Here is a 23,260-nt window from a genome sequence, read left to right as displayed (position 1 = left end):
TCCGGGAGGTGGGGGGCTGGGAAGAATTCAGGGGAAAGGACGGAATAATAGGAGAGGCCACTTCTTAAAGCATCCCTATGTGGAAGACCCTCCTCCACTTTCCAACTTTTCAGAGCTCAGCTTGAGTCTTTCGTGACATATCTAAGTACCCAAGGATTTAATTCTCCCTCCCTTGACAGTTCAAGATCTGCAACTTAAACTGTGTACAGCCCAGGAAGCCCCACCTTCTCATTTCACACAGATGCCATATACATTTAGCAATTAGGATTCACACCTTCTTATGTTGCTTTACAAAATGGAGAAGAAAAGCTCACTTTCCTATGGTCCTGGCTCATCTCTGGTGAGGGCTGTTTTGAAACTTCTCTTGAAAGTGGCTGCTAATGGACTGATAATTGGTTTCCTGGCTTCCTTATGAAGTGTGAAGCTCTCTGCTGGCCTGTCAACAAAGCATCAAGGACCTTGCAAACCACCCTCAGAGTTATTTGTATCTTCCTTCCCATTGTGGCTCTGTGGTGAAGGAATGAGTGGATGAGGATGCATGGGAGTAGCTCTTTTGATAAGGACATGGTAAAAGGAATGGGCAGAGCTTCTAGAAGGTAAAAAATATGTGCAATCTGACCAGACCTCTCTCCCCAGGACAGCCAGGCTGAGCAAATTTCCTAGGCAGAGACTGAACACCCAAATCCGGGTGCTTGGCACAGGGTGGATACTCAGTGAATACTGCCAAATGGATTAAGTGGCAATACTGGTGATGCTTCTGAATGATTTTTGAGTAGTGAATCCTGGGAATGTGAGTCAAGCAATGAGGACCAGGGAGTGGGGGAAAGAAGTTGGTTCCATCTTTTCTCTCAAAATACTTTTCACTGGCGTTTCCTGGAAACCCCAGATGGAAAAAGACTGCCTACCTCTGTGAGGGCAGGTCTCCTAGGCCAGTGAAATGATTCTAAAGTTGCTCTGCCTGCTGCAGAAAATGTTTGGAAACCTGAGGGAAGAGTGTACTCGTGTGGTCTCAGCTAGGCATTTCCCTAGTAAGACGGTGACTTGAAGAAAATGTTAAGAGAAGAACAATGCACTATTTTGCACTTCTTTGGACAATCGTTCAAAATATTTTCCCCAATCCCCTCTACTTCCTCAGGAGAGAACAGCATTGTTTACTAAGCATTGTATTAATATTTATTGTGACTAATGTAGGGAAAATTCAGGACATTTTTAAATCAACTTTTGTTATAGGTACATTTATGAACACTCTACAACCCATGGAGACAACCTTACTATTTTATAATTTTATAGACATTTATAGTTGCTGTCCATTTCCTATTGATCAGAAACTATGACTTTTTTGATCCAGAGTCAGGAGCAGAAGCGTCCCTCAATCAATGCATGACCTGTTCTGTAATGTCCCATTTTATGGAGCAGTTTCCAAGCATTCACCGTGGAGAATATGGGGGAACTGCTCTTGTCACAGTTATCTTTCACTATAAATATGAGCATAGACACTGAACATTTTTAGATTCAGAAAGGAAACAAATATCCAGAGACCAGATCTTCTGGTGGCAGTCAGGAAGCTGAGCTAGGACCAAGAATCAGGACTCAAGATTTTGAAATCAAAGGTGTCTCAGGGTATCCAGCCTTTCTTATTACCATCCCTTCACTACCAAATAGACTATGAGCTCCCTGAGGGCAAAACTCAGGACCTCTGAGGCATGAGGTTATGGACTGGGTACGCGGTCGGGAGCAGACACATGGTGGTCCCTCGTATTCATGAGGCACAAATGTGATCTTGCTATGTGGTACAGAGACATGGGGGCAGTTTACTGAAGCCAGCATCCCTCTCTAAGCCTCAAGTTGTGTTCTGTAACACCCAAGTATCCAGACACAGAAGAGTGGAGTTGCCTGGGGATGCTCTCCTCCTCCATTCCAGAACTGTCCAGAAGGCACACCAAGCTGGCCCCAAGAGTGCTTCCTTCACAGTTCTTATCAACAAGACTCAGGCCCTTCATCCTTGTCTGCAACCACAGAGAATACTGATCCATACTTGCAGGGACAGCTCTGTCTCTGTCCTCTTTTCTTCTCAGCTGTTTGTAAGCAGTGCCCATCTTGCTAGAGGCTGCCAGTCCTACTTGCAGAAACCAAGGGCCTGCTGAACAACACTTCAAGGTCTTTTGACCTTAGCAAAGGTTTTAGAAAAATGTTCTAAAACTACTCCTAAGAGGCAGAAGGGCAAGTAAATTCTTGGAGGACTTGAGTGATAGCACCCCCTCCCAGCCACCCTCCCCCTGTGTGCTACCTGCATCTCTCAGCTGGTGGTGCTGAGAGTTTTGTGCTGGCCCTGAGTTCCTGGCTGGCTCTCCTTCTCCCTTTAATCCTCCAAGCTCTCTTCCCCAGAAGCTTGGTCCTCTTCCAGTTTTCCCTGCCTTGTTTTATCTGGATGGATTTCAGAAATTAAGCACCATAGTCCCTGAGGCTCCAATCATCTGGAGTTTTGCTTTCTAGGGCCCTGCTTCCAGCCAGCCTCTGCAGACAGCATTTGTAGAGCCCTGCTCTGTTCACTTCTGCCTGGGCTCTGTACTACAGTGCTCAGGACCTTTGTTCTTGCTTGCCCTGAGCTGCCTCTGGTAACTCTCCCTGCTCCTTCCATCCCCACTTGTTCCCCATGAGCTACAGGGCTAACACTGATGGACAACGTTTTCCAACCACACAGGGAATAGAGGCGGACAGGTAACACAGAATTGGATTTTTTTTTTTCAGTAAGAATGATTTGTTCCATTTGTATCTAAGAGTGATTTGATCTTTAACCCTCTGAAGAATTTTTATATAAATATTCTCACAAATGATTGAAAAATGCTTTTTCAGACAAAGTAATTTTTTTGTGTTTGAAAAGTATAATCACTGTGGTATGATCCAACTCACCAACTCATCCACCCATTCTCATTCATCATCACAGAACTGCTGACAGTCTCCCAGGTTCCTCCCCTAGTCCCAAGGGGATACCATTCTGTGACACGCAGAACTCAGAGGGCCTGAGTTGCCCACTGAGGTAGGAGAAGGATCCGAGGGTCGGGGAGAGAGGCATATGGAACAAGCTGAAGGAGTAGGTGGAAAGGGTTGGGAGAAGAAGTAAGAGCTCAGAGAAGCTGGAATTGGACTTCCCAATACAGGCCATGCATGGCCTCCCTTTGCCACCTATAGCCTCTCATACTTGGAAACCTGCCATGACCGAAGACTCAGTATCATTTACGCCGCAAAGTAAGGTCAGTCTATCTAAGAGGAAGGAAGATGGGCTTCCTCCCTATCTCCATGGAATACACCACTCAACTCCAAACTCCTCTCCAAAAGATAAGCAATCCAAAGACAGCTGGAGCCCTTGGCCCTACCTAAATCCATATACAAGGCAGCACTTGTGGGAAACATCTGTTCTGCAAGGCCGTTGTTCCTAGCAGCACCCAAGGCTGGTACACAGTCTACCATCTTACAGATGTGCCAGTCTGTCCCACTCCACATGACCGCATGGTGACAAGGGCAAGGAGGAATGTCTGGATCTGAGCCTTGTGGGCCATTCCTAGAGGAGTCTACCTTGCTCTTAAGGATCACTGGGGAGGTAAGATGACATTGAAGAAGGTCCCCAAAGATCAAGAACAATCATTGTCATCAATGCTGCAGTCTACATTACTGCCCGAAGTGAGGACCCAGCCAGCCACCTTCTGAAGAACAGGAGAAACCAACCAGAGTGGAGATGTAGGCACCCACTGCCAGGTTCCCAAGAACAGAGCCCTAGCCTAGCTAGGGAATGAGCCTCTCCTCCAGGGGGAGTTCTCAGCAGCTGCCTCCGCTCACTTACACACGCAGCCTGGCTTCTTAGCCGACCACTGGTTATTCTTTTGGCACGTGATTGCCTTTTGCCCCACCAGTTCAAAGGCAGGCTGGCATTCAAACTTGAGTGTGTCACCATGGTGAAAGCGAGAGCCTTCCCGCCGGCCATAGGCAGGGATGCCGGGGTCACCACAACTGCCCTGCTCGATCTCTGAAAAACAGGAAGAGAAGAAAATAGAGACAAAGGTTACTTCATTTCTCTTGGACCTGCAGGTCCATGACCCCATGCTCCGCTACCCTCCCACCAGGAGTCAATGCTCAGGGCCACATGCAAGACATTTAATGTTCATTGGAGTGAGGGTCCTATTTGAATACAGCATCCTGGGACCTTCAGCTGGTGACTCTGGCCACATAAGGTGCTCTGGATAATTGGGTATTTTCATTTGGGGGAGGTGGGTCTACATTTTCACAGGTTAACTGTCCCGGGTGCTAACAAGCCCCAAAGTTTGGAGACTTTCTGACTGAACACAATCCTGTATCTGAATATGAATGTCGCCTAGTGGATCTTAAGTACATTCCACTGTGTGGGGCGAAGGCAAGCACAGACGAGAAGGTAGCTGTCGCTGTGTTGCCTGCCTTTGCTGCAAACCAGAGATTAAATGGGAATCAATACTGACTGCCTTCTGATACAGAAGCACTTTCACGAACATTTTTAAAATTCAATTTGATGGTAGCAGGTACAATAAAACAAATGACTCATTAAGCACACTTTTAAAGTTCTCTTGAGCCAACAGTGGTGAGTCAGTCTTGGAGTGGGGACCCTGAGACATCTCTGGGGGCCTGGACTCAGTGGGTGTGACAGGCTTCTCACAAGATAGCCTGCCAGGACCAAGGTGGTTTGGGAAAGGAGCGTGTCCTGACCATATCCCTGGAGTTTTTCCAGTCACCCCACATCTACTGCACTGTGCTTAGTGCTGTGAGATGAAGGCGGGGAGGGGGCACTGTCTAGGGAGGAAGTTGTCCTGTGCCTAGAGAGACAGGAAGTTGTAAAGGAAGTGTCAGATGGTAAAGTGACTGTGAGAGTTCTGAGATTTGGGAGAGAAGGTCCTGGTGTTTTTTGGACACTTTCCTAGGATTCTCAGATCGAAGAGACCCTGCCTTTTCTGTAGACATCATTATAGATTATCAGAAGCCATGGCTCCAGAAATTACTGTGTATGACCCAGACAGGGATGATTCTGCAAAACCCCACAACTGTGGGGTTTCTGTGGGTTGATCAGGTTGCAGTTCTGCAGCATATGCACAGGCTCTTGACTGTGACATTCACGTTATCCCCAAACTAGGACCGCCAGCCTCTGCTGAGAGGGGGCAGAACAAGGCATTGTGTGTGTGTGTGTGTGTGTGTGTGTGTGTGAGAGAGAGAGAGAGAGAGAGAGAGGGAGAGAGAGAGAGAGAGAGAGAGAATTTTAAGTTACACATCAAGGATCCTTGCGTGGTGTCTGTAGGATCATGTTCCAGGTTTAAGGAAGCTCAAGTACAGGTTAACTCATCTACCTCTTATCTCACACACATCCTGGCCTCACCATCTATCCACATACCTGCTGAAATCATCATGGTCCCTCCTCTGAGACTGGTTTTGTGCATGCTCAGGGAGGGGCAGGGGATACACTGAGGCATTACAGGGAAGGTGGCCCCTTTGCTTCAGGTCTCAGAGCTCCAAGCACCTGAAGGACAGGAGGAAGGGGCCCCTGTAACAAGTGGACCTGGAGAAGCAATCAGAAAGCCTTCCTTCCAGTGCTCCCAAACACGTTCTCCAGGATTTAAGCTACTGAGACATGAGGACTTTCACTGTAGGCATTTGAGACCTGGTAAACATTACCTGGTATCTGAAGACAGAGCTGGGTCCTGCTGCCAGATGGAGGGACTCAGGTTTATGGTTCCTAGTGAGGCCCCACCATACTGTAGAAGACCTCTGTAGGGGTATGTCTGCCTGAGTCCCTGTCCTCAGTAGCTTATCTAAGGCTATGATTCAAGAGGATGAACATGGGGGTGGAAAGGGATCTGCTCAGCACTGTGATGTGTAGGCACAGCCTCGCACTCACCTAATTTCTCATCAGCAATGCAATCAAAGGCATGTAATGAGCACCCACTGTGTGCCTGGAGATCTGGGTATGGTCCCTGTCACTATGGAGTGACTGAGAAGGATACGGGAATCTGCGATACATGTGAGTCATACTGTGAACCCGTACAGGAGAGGCATCTATCTCAAATTTGGAGGCTGGGGCTGAAAATAGGGTGTGAGGAGTGAGAAATATGAAATATTAGGGACACCAAGGAGTCAGTAATCAAGACAACTAAATTTTCTTAAATTAAAATTATTCTCATAAAGACAGCAAAATCTTAACACAATATAGTTGGGTTTTGTTTTGAGTGTGTTTAAAGAAAAAAATCACAGTTAATGCATATAAATCTAACCCACGATAGAGAAAAATACCAACATTTAAAAGAATCTGATCTTGCACTTGGATGGCTTGTGTTGCTTCCTTTACCCCAGCACTGGTCCTGTATGAGCCTGACTAGATTTTACAATGTTGATTTTTACAATCATAAATATTTTGCATTAATCTTGATTCTTTAAAAAATGTTGCTTTAATATTACTTTTTTAATTACTGAGGTTTTTGTCCTATCCTTAAAATTTTTTGTCTAAGGCGAGTGCCTTGCTCATCTCACTGACTCTTAGGCTTGGGTCAGGGCAGGCTTCTTGGAGGAGGTGATGTCTGAGCTGAGGCTTGAGGCTATGGAGGAGCTGGTATAGTGAACAGAATGTCAGGTGAGAGGGCGAAAGGCCCTCCAGGAAGGAGCCCTTGCCAAGTCCCAGTCATAAGAATGTGTGTGGGACTGCAATACAATGACAGTAACTACCTAGTTAACTCTGAGAGTTATTACAATCAACTCTTAGTTATATAACCAATAACTACAGCACTGATTACTTGCCAGTGGCCACTGAGATAGAAAGAGAGAGAGAGACAGAGACAGAGAGACATAGAGACTCTTGCCACTCTGACAGATACCAGATTCCACTCAGCATTTATTTAGGTGGGCCACTGTTCTGGGCTTTGGGGTATAGTGGAGAGGGAGTTAGACGCAAGCCCGGCCTTTGTAGAGTCTCCATGCTAGTGGGAAGCACACAGTTGATGTGGGAGATGTTCTGATGGACTTCTGCACTGGGCACATGGAGTGGAGATGGAGAGAGGCAGGAAGATGTGGGAAGTCTGAAGCAGGAGGAAGTTGTAGGCTGTACTGGTTGTAAGGATACAGGAGTAAGGGAGGGGCAGAGAGTTTGGCCTGGGCACAGGGGCATGGTTCACTGAGACAATAATGCAGGAAGGTAGTGCAGGTCTAACTGAAGGATCATCACTAGGGCATGCTGAGTTTTGAGATGCTAGTGGGACTTCCACGTGGAATTCTCTAGAAGGAAGAGGTAACATGGGTGTTAAGTTAGGGCAGAAGTCAGGTCTAGAAATATAGAATTTGCTATGGAGCTCACAGATGGTAAAAGAAGCCAGGAGAAGGAGGAGACCATTCAACGAGAGCGAGAAGAAGTGTAGGGCCAGATGGGATATTAAGGACATTGTGGGGAGCAGCAGTATGGTGGATTAAAATCCTGGGGGAATGGGAGCACAGAAGTTTGGGGGAGGATGAGCTTTGGGGAGATCAACAGGCTTAATGCCACAGAGAACTTTAGGAAGGACTGAAAAGCAGATTAGCCAAAGGAGGCCACCACGATGCAGAGAGAACTAGACATAGTGTCATGATGGGGCCAATACCCAGTGACAGAAGGGGAAGAAGACATGGGAAGAGCAGATGATATCAGAGGAAAACATTTCTTGGCAGTGAAGGAAAAGGGAGAAATAAGGTAGCAACTTCTGAGGGGTATGGCCATTTTTAAGATGGAAAGAGCTCGATCATATTGAAATACTAGAGAAGAACAATGGGGTGGGGGAGAAAAAGAAGGAAGCGAGAGAGGGAGAGAGACTGATTGAATGGTTAACTGAAGATGTGGAGGAGAAGGGGCAAGGACAGCACAAAGCTTCCAAGACAGAGGAGGAGGGCCCCTAAGCATGCTGGGGAGCTGGCCTTCGTGAACAGGAGGAATTCTTCTTCCTTCATGACACAAGCAGACAGGGAAGTAGCTGTGACAATGAATTTTCAGTTAGGGTGGCAGGAGGTTGGGGGGAGATCCTGGGGTGACAGAGGCTGTGTTTTCTCAGTGGAACCAGAGGTCATGGTCTTTGGGGACAAGGCAAGGTAGCAGACATGGGGACAAGGATTTGATGCTGACAAGAATGACTAAAGTTACTCTGGAGAAGAGGAGTCTGAGCCTTAATGGATGACCATCCACCTGTGGGTTCACTGAGGGTGGGGTGACTCACTTGCCCCACATTGAAGGTCTGTGTTCTTTGTTTCAGCAGCCCTTAGTGACTTCTTGGCTCAAACAGATGTGGAGAAATGGGTAGCAGGACAGATTGGGGGTGTCTGAGCAGAGGATATGAGGCTCTTAATGAAAACTATGGCTAAGTGGTGGCCAGGGTCTCAGGCTGGAGAAGGAAAGGAGTGAAAAGAGCAGGAGGTGAGAGGGAGATAAAGAGACTGAGGGAAGGATGGTGAAGGGGAGCAAGAGGAGTGACAAGTATAAGAGCCAAGGAACAAAGCATCTTTCAGCAGGACATGTGACCTTGAAATTTCAGAGGTGCTGGAGGACAAGGTCCAGCTGTAGCCAGAGTGGAGTGCTCTGTGAGGAAGTGACAAGGTCAAGGTCTGAGAAACAGAGTGATGGCAAGACTTGGAGTAGAGAAGAAGGGACCAGTGTATAGGGATGAGGAAGGGTAGCTGGAAGAGTGTGAGGTCAAAGGAGAAGGTCACACAGGTGGAATGGCAGTGGAGAGGGAGCTTGTGTGCCAGCTCTCCAATGTAAAGTTCATCAAGTGTGGGGAAAATGAGCTGCTAGCACTGGGGAGAGTGACTGTGTAACAGTGACTTCACAGGAAGCCGGGTTCCCTTGCAAAGAGGTCCAGGTATAAGGGGATGTGCTCACTAGAGAACCCAGGTCACTAGAGAACCGAGGTTGCGAGGTAGGGAGAGGAGGAACAGAGCAAGGTGGGGTGAGAGTTGGGGAGCTCCTTCCAGGAAGGCGGAGGGGATGGTGGTTTCGGTTCCTTGACCTCCCTTGTTCTAGCCTGGGCCTTTACCCCAAGACCATTATCAACTCCTGCTGGGAACACAGGGACCAAGAGCTTTGCCTTTCTGCAGAGGGTTCCCTGTGTTCCACTGCCCTGCCTAAAAGGCTCTTGACCTTGGTCAGGTATGACCAAGTCTGATGTCAGGACCCAGAATTACAAGTAGAAAAATGGAATTTTGAGGTGGAGAAAAAAAAATCAGCCTTGCAATTTCCTGTTATCTGGTATCTGGTTTAATATAATTCCATTTTACATCTCTTTCTCTCTCTCTCTCTCTCTCTCTCTCTCTCTCTCTCTCTCTCTGTCTCTCTGTGTGTGTGTGTGTGTGTGTTTGCTCACCAAAAGCAAGCAGGGAAGCATGAGATGTTCAGAATTCCATCTCTACTAACTGGGCTTACCATGATTGTTTGCCCTTCTCAGCTGTTTCATTCCTATCATCTGTGATCGACCTCCTGGTCTTCTCCCCAGGTTTTTCAATTTCTAATACAAAGTTGGAATCTTCTTTTATGACAACGTCTATACAGAAGAAACTGCATCATGGGTCTCTGTAAATTCATTCACTCTTTGATGTGCTCCACTTGCTGGCTTTGCAGACAGTGGGACTTCATTCTTCCCTACACTACTTCCTTAGCCCAAGCTAGAGCTTCCTCTCCCCTCTTCATATGGCTGACTCCTCAGGTTAACAGACTTTAGCTTAAATCATTATCAAGATGTGTTCCCTGACCACATACCTTAGATACTGCCCACTTCCCTTTCTCTCTTAGCACCCTGCTCTTTTCCTTTATGATACTAATTGCCCCTTGTAACTATTCATTAATTTATTTCACAAGTATTTTACTGGTCACTGTCCTTATTTTACTCCCTTAGCCCTTACCATCTGTTTGAGCATCAGGGATAAGCTGAGTCCTCAGCTTGGCCTCCTCATGCTCAGCTAGCTCCAGGAGCTCAGCCCAGTGAAGTCAGGCATTGATTATGTATTATGGATCACTGTGTACCTAGCACTTTGCCCAGAATACAGAGAAGATTCTGTTCAATGCATGATTTTGGCAAAATTTATTGCATGGAAACTGTGCCAGATGCCATGCTAAACACTAAAGATACAGAGCTGCCTGATCCATGAACCCTGGGCTAGGAGAACTCTCAGACAGGTGGGGATGGACATGATTTTAATAAAAATAGTAGGGGAAGGGAGGAGGTGCAGGCTTGACCATGTAGCCTAGGGCACTATGGAGGAGGCAGCTCCAGCCTCATGCCGGGAGAGCCGGACAGGCTTCATGGTTGTCCAAAGCAGAAATGTGGGAATCAGCCCAGATTCCCCTTTCCCTCTCCTCCCACAGCTCCCACTGGCCCCCTTGCACTGGTTCCTCAGCATCTTCTGCTTTTCACCTCTTCTATTTGAGTTCAGTCCTTCCTAATTTCCCACCTGGATGGCAGCAGCGACTTGGTGGTTCCCCTGCTCCCTCTCTATTCCAGACTCTATGAAACATAATGAGTTCACTCAGAAATAACGATCTGATCATACTTTCAGAAGCTTTTCATGGCTTCTGAAAACCCATGGGTTAAAACCCAAACTCCTCAGCATGGTGGGACTCTTGCCTCCTCCCTCCCACCCAGTCTCATCTTTGGACAGTACCCACCTTGAGATTTGTGTAACACAGAACCAAGATATCTACAGAGAGACAAAACAGCACAGTGGTGATGAACAAGGGCTCTGTGGTCAGAGTCCTGGTCCTGAATCTGGGCTCTGATACTAAGCAATAGACCTAGGACTCCTTTCAAGTCTGGGTCCAACTCCATCTCTTTCAAGAGGCTCCCCTGTGCCCACTGTCCTCTCAAGGGTGTTTGCTTATTCATTGAGCCTTAGTTTTGTCATCTGTAAAATGGAAATGGTAATAATAATGTCATCTTCCAGGATCATTGTGAGGATTAAATGAGTTTTTGTGTAGAAGACAATTACCAACATGTCTAGCACAAGGTACATAGCCAGTAACTAGGTTGCATTTCCTGGTTGTTATTGTTGTCACAGCTGTTTGTAGAGCCCTGCTGGATCTCCCATGCTCAAACTGGGCACCTGTTGTCTGCTCTTCCTAAAATGGACACTCCCTGCTCATCTGCCAGACAAAGAATCATCTTTCAGTGTCAGTACAAATATGTCTCAACTGGGTCCTCCCTGAAGTCATCAGGCAGACTCACAAGCTCCTTCTCTCTCACCCTCTGCCTCCTTGGATGCTTCTGCCACACTGCCACACTGCAGGGCATGCATTTATTCCTGGTAAACATCAAGTTTCTCGGGATCCCAGAAAGTGTTTCTGAAATGTCCATATCCCAGCTTCTGATGGAGTGCAGGGCACAGAAGGGCAGAAGGAAGAAGAGGGGAGGATGGAAGGAAAACAGCAGGACAGGAGAATGGAGGATGAGAGCACAATGCCTGGAGAAGAGTAGTAGGAAGTTCAAAGGATGCTGAAGAGAGATGTGCTGAGAGAGACCACAAAGAAATAATCTCTAAGTTTTATCTTACAGGGTGTCAGCTCCTCCAAACCGGGGCCAATCCCTCTGCTCTTCACATCTCCAGAACCAAGCTTAGTGCTGCATGCATAATCAGTTACCAGACCCACTGTTCAACTGGCACAAACTCCTAACCCGTGACCAGGACATCTTTGATATACCAGGATCATACCCTGGACATGCCCAGATTTCCTTAGAACCATATCCTATATTGCTTTTACACTTTTGGTGATGGAAAGGACACTGGGAGGTGGGCGACTATGTGTTTACATGTGGGTCTCTGGGGATTCATGCATCTCTCTGCACCTGATTGTCATGGCTGGGATGGAGGTGTGGATGGATGAAGTGGGAAGCCCATCCCCCGTCTCTTCCTTCCTACACTGTCTTGGGTCTGTTCTGGCTGAAAGAGGCTGATAAACAATGGTGAGTACAGGCATGGCAAGCGTTTCGGTTACTTCCAAGCTGTCTGCTTCAAACTGGAGCTTATTATTTGCAAAAGGCTAAAAATTTAGAGGATATCTTAGTGACAAATTATGCCCTGGCAAACTGTATTGTACAGCATTCTCTGCTGAGTGCCCATCTAGTCTCTAGGGGCCAAAAAAAAAAAAAAAAAAAAAAAGACAGGATGTGCTTGGGTTTTCCAAGAGGAGGCAGCTACTCCTATCTAGCCAAACTTTGGCTTCCTCTACCTGAAAGCTCTTTCAAGGTAACACTCATCATAATGAGCACCTTACAAAGATGTCTCATGTTATTCCTGGCTGGAGCTAGAACATTTGGGCTGTCCGGCTTTGGGGGATATGACAAAAAAGTAGAGATGTCCTGAAAATAGCATAGGAGAGGCTGAAATGGTCATATGCTTGACATGTGGTAAAAGAGGAGCAGTGTCCAAAAAGGGAGTGGAAATCAAAGAAGCTGGCCTGCTGCCCTCAGTCCCCTTTCAAGCCTGGGTCCAACTCCACCTCTTTCAGGAGGCTCCCCTGTGCCCACTGGCAGTTATGTTCTAGAGAAGGGGCAGTGGGCCATGCCTATAGAGGGCAAGTCTTGGCTGTCTTCTCCCCACTTGCTCTTGAAATTTATTCCTATGGAGATTTTAACCTTCAATGCTACCCACATGTCAGCTTTCTGAACCAACCTGTCCCTCTTCTCAAGCAAATCTCACTTTCAGACTTCAGCTCCTCCTGGGACCCCTCCCTAACACCCTTGAGCAAGGTTAGCTGCTATCCTTTCTAATTTCCCATCTTCTAGCACTTACTCCATGCTGGTGAAAACGGACTATGAATTAGGTGAAGGCAGAGACAGTCTTGTTCTCTCAGACCCAGTGTCCCGCACAGTGTCTGCAACACATCATAGGCCTTACAAAATGTTAAGTCAACAGATGACATAATTTCTAATCGAGTCCCTGGGCTGTTAGGCATTCTTCCTGCATGATCTCTACTGTCCTTCTCCTCCATAGCTCCAGGAACAGGGTCTCCCACTCCTTGTTCCTCTGGGCCAGTCTCCCAGATTGAGCATCAGGCTGCCAGATTCCAGGCTCTAGTTGGGAAGCAAGGAGACAACCAGATTGATGTGAAAACTTGTTAGCAAGTTGTGTGTAATTTTATAATGTTTCTGGTAAGTGCTAATTGCCTGTTCCTTAAATATTTCTTGTTCTACTGGGAAGCAAAGCAATTGCAACTATGAATGTACTTCCTACAGCTGGCCACCCCTATGAAGGGAGAGTGAGTTTATAGGCTCTCAGAGGGCTCAGATATTGACAGATCCTGAGTCTCCTCCCCAAACTGATTTGGGATGGTAACAAACAGAAATGGAAGAATTTCTGGGAAGTAAATGCTCCAATTTTCCTATGGGCACTGAGGCTTTTAATGGGCGGCGGGGGGGGGGTGATACTGCACAGTCATCTGCCTGCCCCAAGGTAGTATCACTTTGCCCACACTGGGGAAGAGGGGGTATTAAAGACCATGGGGTCAGGTATGCCAGCGGGAGGGGAAGTGATGGAGGTGGGAGGTCTCTGCCTTTAAATGTCTCACACCATCCTACAGAACCTCTGCTCCCCAGTTACCCTCACATCCCCAAGCCATGATATCTATAAGGTGTACACTGATCCCACCCTACACTGGGATCAGTATAGGGCCAAGATGGAGTCAGAGGTAACACTGAAGCTTTGAACAATGCTGCAGGTCAGAGCTACAGGCCTAGGGAGGCAGGGAAAGGGAGTGAACTTTCAAGCATCATGGAGCCTGGCTGCTTCAGTACACTGAGTCCTCAGGAGCCTGGAAGTTGACCAGTCATCAGCTCCTCTTCACAGATAAGGAAACTCAGGCCCATCAATGAGGAGGGACTTCCCACGGGGGTCTGTGAAAGAGCCTGATTATGAATTGGTTTTGTCCAACCCCAAAGCCTACAGGAATGATACACAGTGTGTGGACTTTTCGCACCTGGGTACTGCAGGCAGTAAAGTGGACCAATAATGAACTGAGGAGGTGCCTGAATGTGCCTGTGCTGTCACTGCAGCTTAATTCTGCAAAACCCTTCCAAGTGCATGTTCTGTGCCAGGACCTGGACCAGAACCTGTAGGACTGGAAAGATTAATAAATGATGATTTCTGCCAATCACAGGAAGCAGAACTTGGTATTGGAATTATTATCCTGGAAAACTTGGGATGCCACATGAAAGATTTTGCACTTGACACTGAAGTCAATGAGAAGTTATCACTAAAGCCTGTTTTTTTCTTTCTGTCTTTTTTAAGTAGGAGAGCACTGTGCCAGACTTGGATTCTGGGAAGATCACTGTGTGCCATGTGGCAGATGGGCAGAGAGGGGATGCTGGGTAGGCGGGCTGTGCTATCAGCATCACAAAGGGGATGAGGGAGGGCTTGACCACAGCAACGAGGGGAGGATGCTGCAGAAGAGGAACTGGCTGGATCTCAGAGCCCATTGTGGGGAGCAGGAAATGAGTAGGTCAAGATGTGTCTTGGTGGTGGGGTGGATGGCAGTAATATACATTAATCCAGAAATACAGATGAGCTACACGGGTTGTGGAAGTGGGGGAGGTGATGGTGAGCTTAGTTTTGGGTAGTGGTATGATTGAACGTGCCTTCCAAAATTTGTATATTGAGGCACTTCTCCCCTAATGTGACTGAATTTGGAGATGAGGTCTCTACAGAAGTAAGTAATGTTAAATGAGTTCCTAAGACTGGGGCCTTGATCTGATAGGATTTATGCTTTTAGAAAAGAAGAATCACCAGAAAGCTCTCTTTCTCCTAGGGAAGGTCATGTGAGGACATGGTAAGAAGGTTGCTGGCTGCAAGTCAGGAAGAGAGCCCTCATCAGACACTAAATTGGCTAAAACCTTGATCATAGAGTTTTAACCTCCAGAACTGTGAGAAAATATATTCACCTATTGTTTAAACAGCCTAGTCTGGTATATTGTTATGGTGGCCATAGCTAACTAGTATGGATAGGTTGATTTGAGGTGTCTGAGGGGAGGCTATACAGGTAAACTATGGTAAGCGGGAAAGTGAAGGCGGGGAACAGATGTACAAGTCACTAGGGTTCAGGGCAAAGTGGGGGTAGATGTGATCGACCGCATGAGTCACTGGAATAAGATGACTGAGGACTAAGGACAGACCTCTTGAAGAAGGGGCAGTGAGAAGCCATGCAGCGGGTATGAAGAGGTCCAGTGGTGGTGGAGGACCAGGAGGCAGAGGTAGAAGAGTCACATCGGACACCAGGGGACTCAACCCATCCCCTTTTGACAGCATAGGGAGCTTCCTTTATGACTACAGTATAAAAGTGATGAGTTTCACCCCTCAAGACAGAAGTCAACGTTGAAGGAAGAAGAAGGAAAAGGAGGTCCCTCTTGATTTAATTCCTCCCAGGTTCTTGCCACTGAACAAAGTCAGAGGGTTTATGACATCTCACAGCCTCCTTAAGGAGGATTCTGTCTTCCTGTTATAGAATGGATATGAAATGTCCCCACAAAAGGTGTGTTGAAGATTTGATCTCCAGTTGGTGGCACTGTTTTGGGAAGTGCTGGAAACTTTAGGAAGTGGGGCTTAGGTGGGGGTAATCACTTGGGGTGGGTTCTTGGGTTGGGGGTGGTATCTTGTTCCTGGACCTCTCATCTTTCTCTCTCTCTGCTTCCCATCCACCATAAGGTAAGTAGCCTCTGCCATGTACTCTCTCCACCATGATGTTCTGCCTCATCAAAGGCCCAGAATCAACACAGCCCAGAAGTATAAACTGGAACCTCTGAATCTCTGAGCTACAATAAATCCTCCCTCCCTCAAGTTGTTTGTCAGGTATTTTGTCACTGCAACAAAACGTCTGACTATTGTAGCCTCCACACCATACAGTGTGCCTCAGTGAACTACTTCACTTCTCAGGCCACTTGGGAAGTGAGGGCCCTCTTGGGAGTAGGGTGTGAGGCAGGGATCTAAACCAGGTCCTTTCAGAGCCAGTATGGGCCATAGGAGGCAGACCCAGGACAGAAACCTGAAAGGTTTGGGTATAGAGGAGCATTGGTAACCTCCAAGTGGAAGACACCATCTCAGTGCCAAGCAGTACACAAGAGGCTTTCTGTGATCTCACTTCACTGTCATAGCACTGCTGTAAGGCCAGTATTATCATCTCTGTGTTATGAATGGGAAAACTGAGGCTCAAAGAGACCACATGAATTTTCTCAAGGACTCATAGCTGGGACTCACCAGGTCTGGTTCAATTCCAGAGTCTGTTTTATCTTCATAGAAACTTCTGCCTCTGAACACAGAAGCTGATGCAGCCATGAAGGTTAGTGAGGTCTCCAAACACTCAGACTGTCCTTCCTAATTTGTCACAGGTCCATGAAGAAGTCTTGCTAACACTAGTCTGAGACCAGCATTCACAGAGCGGAAGTGTTTAGACTGTGTGTAGGTTGCTCACTATGATGACTGCAACACCCAGCCTAGAAATAGGCACATAACAGGTGTTTAATCAATACTGACTGAGTGAAATGGACAAATGAACTAACGGACAAAAACTCAACATCTAGTGACATGGAATCCAGGCTCATGTTATATGGTGCATTTGACTGGGCCAAGCTTTGACTTCCATAAAGATTATGTAAGGAATTGAAATTCTGTAACTTTGGGAGCTTTCCAGTGTAGGGGAAAAATCATGGGCTTTGAAGCCAGAGAGATATGGGCTTGAATCCCAGCTCTGCCATTTCCCAGACTTCTGTATGACCTTGGGCAGGTTACTTCACCCTTTGTGTCTCAGATGCCTCATCTATAAAATAGCAGCCTTTAAACAGTTGTCAACATTGTATGAGATGAAATGATATTTTCTCAGACCAGTGTTTAGCTATGAATCCTCTCTTCAAAAGAGGTTTACAGTGAGCAAAAGAGAAAGAAAGAGAAAAAATGGAGGCAGGGCCTGAACACTCCCTGTTGGTCATCCCCCTCCCCACCTTGGTGGCCTGTGAGGCTAACCCAAGTTTTTGCGTGACACCCTTGAAAACCCTGAGATGATGAACATAAAGCTTCTAGCACACAGTAGGCTCTCAACAAATGCCATGTCCCTTTGTTTTCCAACAAAATCACATCAAACAAATCTGATTCCTGTTTTCTTCACGACAATCCTTCAAATATTTGGAGACAGCTCTCCAGTCTCCTGAGTCCACCTCTCCCTCAAGTAAACATTCGGGGGTCACACACATTTCTCACAGGGATTGGCTTAAATCCTCTCCTATCTATTGCAAGCTGAGATCCCCACATCTAAGCTCAGTTCTCTGGTGCCTGATCAGGGAGAATAAAGCACAGCTATTTCCCAGGGATAAATTCTAGCAGGCAAGTTTTTCATATTTCCTCCCACTTCATTGTGTTCTATTAATTTAGCCAATAGCTCCACCCCTTCCAGGCCTTTCCTCATTGTCTGCTGATTGCATCATCATCTCTTTCAGGCTATTTGTGTCTTATCCAAACCTCTGGTCAAATAAGAGCCAATTAAGGGCTTGTGGATAGCACTGGTCATTCCTCCGCATGTCTAAGAACAGTTCCTGTTGAACATCCATAGAATTTCAGAAATGGGAGGGGGGAACTTAGGAACTTGGTATCCAAAACTATTCCCATTTCCAAAATAGTGAGTGACAGAGCTGGACTTGAATCAAGGTCTCTTGACTTCCTGTCGGGGCCCTTCCATTGCCCAGAGCTATCCCGTGCAACTTTACACACAGCATAGCCCATTCATGGAACTACCTCCATACTCACTCACAGCTCTGCAATTTCTAACAGTTTCCATTTTCACAGTTTTTCTTGTCTAACAGTCTTCACAGATTACCCTGTCAGCAAAGTTGCATTATTTTCTCCATTTCTCAGATAAAGAAAGAGCCCAGAAAGGTTCCATGACATGCCATAGAGTTGGAAAGTGACAAAACCAGCATTTGTCACCCATTGGGTCTTCTGTCTTCTGTTCTGCCTCATCTAGATGCAGGCTCCTTATTATTAGAACAGTACAACCGCCATCTTTACCCTCAAGGGACATTATGGTATGCCAGTGTCAGGGTAGGAAATATGGGTAATCTCCTGTTACGTGTTGAATTGTGCCTACCAAAAAGGGATGTTGAAGTTCTAACTGTGGTATCTATAAATGTGGCCTCATTTGGAAACCGACTTTGCAGATGAGATCATACTGGGTTAGGGTGGGCCTTTAATCCAATATGCCGATACACTTATAAGAAATGTATCAGAAAGATGCAGGAAAGACAGACATGAAGGAATGTTTGTAACAACAAAGGCAGAGAATGGAGAGATACAGTTATAAGCTAAGGGATGCCAAGAACACCTTGCCACCACCACAAGCTAGGAAGAGACAAGATGCTACCCAGAGTCTCAGAGGACGCACACCCTGTTGACACCCAGATGTCAGATGTGAAGCATCCAGACCGTGTGAGAACACATTGCTTTTGTTTTAATCTACCTGGTTTGTGGTGCTTTGTCAAGGCAATCTAGAACCTCCTGTGTGCCCAGTTGGAAACAGGTCCTGGCACAGGGAGAATCTTTGGCACACCGGGGTTGGGGAGCAGGTGAGTGAAGCCACAAAGAAGGCATAACTCCCTTCCCCTGTCCTCTGCTCCCTGTCTCTCTAGCAACCACTGATACACCTTGAAGACTTAGGCCCTAATAAAAGATGCCTGCTCCCTTTCCTGTGCTTTCATTGACTCTCTGGACCACCACCTTGCTTTAACACTCATTTGTTTTTACCATCTCAATAGTAAAGTGGAAGCCACGTGGGGCAAGGCCTAGATCTGGCACGTCTTACTTGTGGGGTGATCTAGTTTCTTATACCAACAGGGGCTTAACAACTATTCATGGGATAGCTTCTCCTTCCCTTTTTTGGGGGATGGGTTTTAGTAATCATTGGCCAACAGGAAGTTTAGGAGTTTATGAAGGGTGATGGGTCCCTTTTGAGCCCCAGAGTTTGCAGTTCCTTTAATGACTTTTCCCAGCAAGAGATGAAGATCCTTGTCTGCATCCTACTTGAGCCACCAACAGTGGTTTATGACTGTCCTTAGCCCTATGTGCAGTCACTCACTCGTCACCATGAAATTCAAATATTGGGTAGCATGGGAAACTAGTATCCCTAGTACAAAGATTCTTAAAAATAAATGAGGTTCAGAAACCTTATGAGGCCTCTTAAAACTCTACATGAGTCATGTATGAACTGGGATGGAAGCAGTGCATACACCTGCACTGAGCACTCAGCATCTTAAGTGATTTATCCCAGATAATCCTCAAAACTGTGCAGATGGCCCACTGAACAAAGAAGAAGGTGGAAGACCAGAGAGGTCAAATAATGTGCCTAAGGAGAGGAAGCCAGTGAAAGGCTGAAGCAGAATTTGAACCCAGGGTTTGTGACTCCAGATCTAAATCCCATGTCTCTGAGTCCCAGGAAGGAGTTGGTTGGGCTTTTTTTTTTTCCAGTAGTACTAAAGTGTTGAACTCAGGGCTTCGTGCTTGCTAGGTAGATGTACTACCATTTGTGCCATGCCCCCAGCTCATCACTGGGCTTCTTGAGAGCAGTTACCTTCATAGGAAGCCTTGAATCCCAGGGAGCTACCACTGCCATCAGTCTGGAAAAGCAGCCACATTTGGTGGTTGGTGCTGACAATGAGGTCTGGGACCGATGTACCTGTCAGGCTGTCAGGAGAGAGATAATTAGATGCCTGCTCTCCACCGTGTCACCCAAGTAGAATGCCAGCCTGACCACAACATCTCTGGGAGTACCAAAGGAGCCAGGCCCACCCCAGGCCTGCCTGTCTTTGAATGTGAATCTGGGTCATGTACACTTATCATGGGCACCCCCTAGCTGCAGGTCGACTACTGTGATGGGCAAAGGAGAGCTCTCTGGCTCCCAAGAGCAAAGCCCAGCACAGTGAAATCCCTCAGTGGAAACATGAGGTCACATTCTGGTCTTCCTCGGCTCAGGAAACGTGGTCACTAGGTCTATATGATCTTGATTCTCTGAAGCTATCTATGTCCCAGATAGTTCTGGGCATGTGGGAAGGTTAGCAAAGCACTTGATTATCTCACTGGGAGGTCAGACTGCCAGGATGTGCCCCAACACTGGGGAGCAGAAGCAGACAGCCAAGAGGAAAGCTCTAGGCATGCACAGAGCCTTCATGAGCTCTGCCCGAAGAGACTGCTCAGTCTTGGCACTTCATACGAATTCCCAGTGAGGGTTTGGCCCAGGGCTCACTTCCCTTGGTTGGAGTGGAGAGAGGTGGAGGGGCTGTTGCAAAAACCAAGAGGCTACAGGACACTGTCCTTGTGGTGCATGGTTTGGGGACTAGGTAGGACTGGTCAAGCCCCCGCCCCCCACCCTAAGTCTACATGCTATCCCAGCCTTAAGATCACTCACAGTGCTTCACTTACATGTAGAGAACTGTCTTCTGGTCCCCGTCTTGCCCACCATCCCCAACTGTCAGGGTGTCATAGCCCCTCTCCAAATCGAACTCCTCAAAGGCCAGCTTGATCACCTAGGGAAGGAGTACAGGGTTAGGGACCAGCAAGAGCTGCAAGGAAGTCTCCCCAAGCCCAAAGGATGGTAGGAATGTTCCTCCCTATGTCCCAATGCTCAGTGTCACCAGCGACCCCATCCTACACAAACTGACTATTCCAGGGCCACCTGTGTGAGTATGAGCGCTTTCTCTCTAGGTCACACAGTCTCTGGGGCCTTGGATGTCTCAGAAGATGTTCAAGGCACATCTGGCCCATTTCAGGGACTGTCACAGCAACATCAGGCACATCTGGCTGACTGCAAGGTGATTGAACTCTTCCTTCATGCTGTAATGCACAGAAATTCCCAAGGGCTTGGTGGCAATATCAAGCCACATGTGGAATTTCAGCTCTCTTGCCCTCAGGGACCTGTAGAGATTCTTCCAGGCTCTCCTCCACCTGCCTGCTCATCTCCATCCTTTCTATTTGTTTATTTGCTGAAGAAATGAATGCTCTAAGAGCAGTTTTGGCAAGATTTCTTACTCTTAACTTGCCCTTGTCCTGCCTTCCACAAACATACACTAAGCACCTGCCATATGCCAGGCTGGGGATGGGGTTTCCACAGTGAGCACAAGATTCTTCCTGCCTTTTGTGAGAAGGGGAGGGGGGTTAAGAAGTTGACTGATAACTGCAAACCCAAGTGACAGGTGCTATGGCAGGGTGTGTGAAGCAGAGAGGAGCCTACAGTGGAGAAGTGGGGGAGTGGGGCAGTGAGGGTGGGGGAAGGCCATTCATGATGGTGGCACCTGAGGGAATTCTGAAGGCCACAGAAGACTCCGTTAGACTAAAGAGGAAGGCTGGGAGAGGGAGAGAATGTGCTGATAATGAGTCAGGCACACAGGGACTGAGCTGTGACAAAGAGACCAGTCTAGAACAAGTTGTTTAGGGTCTATTAACAGAAAGTCAACACATGGGCACACCTACCAGCTTCCTTGCTCTGGGAGGCTGACGTCATTGGGCCTCCAGTGCAAGAAGGTGATTCAGGAAGGTCCAGAACTGGAGAAGTGTGCCTGGAACTTAACAACCCCCCTTCCCCATTAACAACTGGTTTTATCCTGAGGGAAGTAACATCAGTCCGGTTGTTTCTGTGGAACTGACTGGAAGCCATTAGGTGGGTGGTGAAGAGGGTTCCACTTCCAGGCTAAGTGGCAATGCAGGTGAGTAATGGAGTAAGAGCAGTGGAGTGGAGAAAAGGTCAGACCCTCCCAACATTCAGGGCTTTGTGGCTGGATGGATGTGGGGGCTGGGATGGGGCAGATAGAAGGATGACTGACAGGTTTCTGGTTTGGGCAGCTGGGCAGTGGTGGCATCATTCATGAAGACAGAGCACCCAGACACCCATTCCTAATGTCTAATCTGGTCTCTTTTCATACATTCCAATTTGTAATGACCTTCATTCCCCCAACAGGGAGGCTGAAGGTGCTCCTTGGCTTTCTACTCAACAACCAAGGAGAACAGAATTCCTGTGGATAGTTTTTCATAGTTGTGACTGATGCCTCCTGCAGGTTTCTCTTTCTAAACCTGCAAAAGATTTCTAAGTAAACTAAGGTATCTCAGTAAACGGACACCATCCACATCTGTGAATCTGGGACCCTCTCTGCAGAGCCCCTCTGCACAGGCATGGGATTTGTACAGAGGACCATCCCTGGATAGAACATTCAGGAGCACTTCTGAAGGCTTATAGATAGACACAGGGGAGAGAGTGATCCCATTGGCTTAGAGATAGGTCAACTGGCTTCCTGGAGGAAATGAAGTGTAGGCTGATTTTGGAAGGTGAACTGGATGGAGTTCAACCACTAAATGTGGAGGAGAACTCCATCAGGCGGAAGAGAGTAGAGGTGTGGAGTGGTACGACTTTATCCACAGACTTTTAATTATTTCAGAGTAATTTAAGTGAGAGAGAAGCAGAGGGTGGTGACATGAGAGAAGTAGGAGGAGCCAGACTATGAAAAGCTATCTGTCATGCTAAGGATTTTACACTTCCTTCTAAAGATAACAGGGAATTATGGGAGAGTTGTAAGTGAAGGCCTGGCAAGATATTCCTGCTTTAGGAGGAGTATCATTGAAGGATGGGTGAAAACTATGAAACAAATTACTGGGCTGTAGGAAGAGTTTGGTTTGGAAGGATGTGGGTCTGTAGTAGGGAGTTTCTGGCCTGGGTTAGTAAGAACAAGATGGAATTTAACTGTCCATAGTGGGTGGGTATTCCTTGGCTCTTCTGGTTTCCTATCTAGAATGTTCTCTGTTGGCTAATGGCATCACGGAACAATTTGCTCAGGTTTGAATCTCTTCCTATCTCTGGCCCTCCACAGTCCTGCCATGCAGAGGACTTCCTGGAGTCTCATTACCTAGTCTGACACGCAGAAGGAGCCACCATATCTGCTCCCTGCTGAACTTCCTACTCCTTATCACCTGGTCAGTGTGGCCACCTGAGCTCGTGAGCATCCTCATCATGGCGGGTTACTTACAGACCAGGATTTCCTCGGGTGTTTCCCTCTCCCTATTGCTCCTCTGGCAAATTTCTCTTAGCTTCGAGCTCTTTCTCATATGTGCAACCTGAGCAGCCTTTGAGGGGGTGCTTCCCACTCAGCACCCTCCTCTCACTTACCTGCTGTGCTGTGATCCCTCTGTTTGCCTGTTTCTACACCATGAACTCCTAGAGGAAGGAGCTGGGTCT

General features: G+C 47.2%; 1 protein-coding gene across 4 annotated transcripts in view; it reads right to left on the bottom strand.

Annotated features, from left to right (window-relative positions):
- Positions 1-23,260, bottom strand: part of Csmd2 (CUB and Sushi multiple domains 2) — a 546,763-nt gene that overhangs the window by 219,567 nt on the left and 303,936 nt on the right. For 3 of the 4 annotated variants that reach the window (XM_074080637.1, XM_074080635.1, XM_074080636.1), the window contains exons 11-13: positions 20,461-20,564; positions 19,613-19,725; positions 3,839-4,021 (exon numbers count right to left, since the gene is read on the bottom strand). The exons of the other annotated variant lie outside the window; for it this stretch is intronic. In XM_074080637.1, the coding sequence (XP_073936738.1) occupies positions 3,839-4,021; positions 19,613-19,725; positions 20,461-20,564 (400 nt within the window). The remainder of the gene's footprint in view (positions 1-3,838; positions 4,022-19,612; positions 19,726-20,460; positions 20,565-23,260) is intronic. 4 annotated transcript variants of the gene reach the window in all.

This window comes from Castor canadensis, chromosome 7 (genome assembly GCF_047511655.1).
Source record: "Castor canadensis chromosome 7, mCasCan1.hap1v2, whole genome shotgun sequence".
NCBI classification, from domain to species: Eukaryota; Metazoa; Chordata; class Mammalia; order Rodentia; family Castoridae; genus Castor; species Castor canadensis.
Note: the sequence above shows the minus strand (reverse complement) of the source record. Positions and strands in the feature narration are given on the sequence as shown.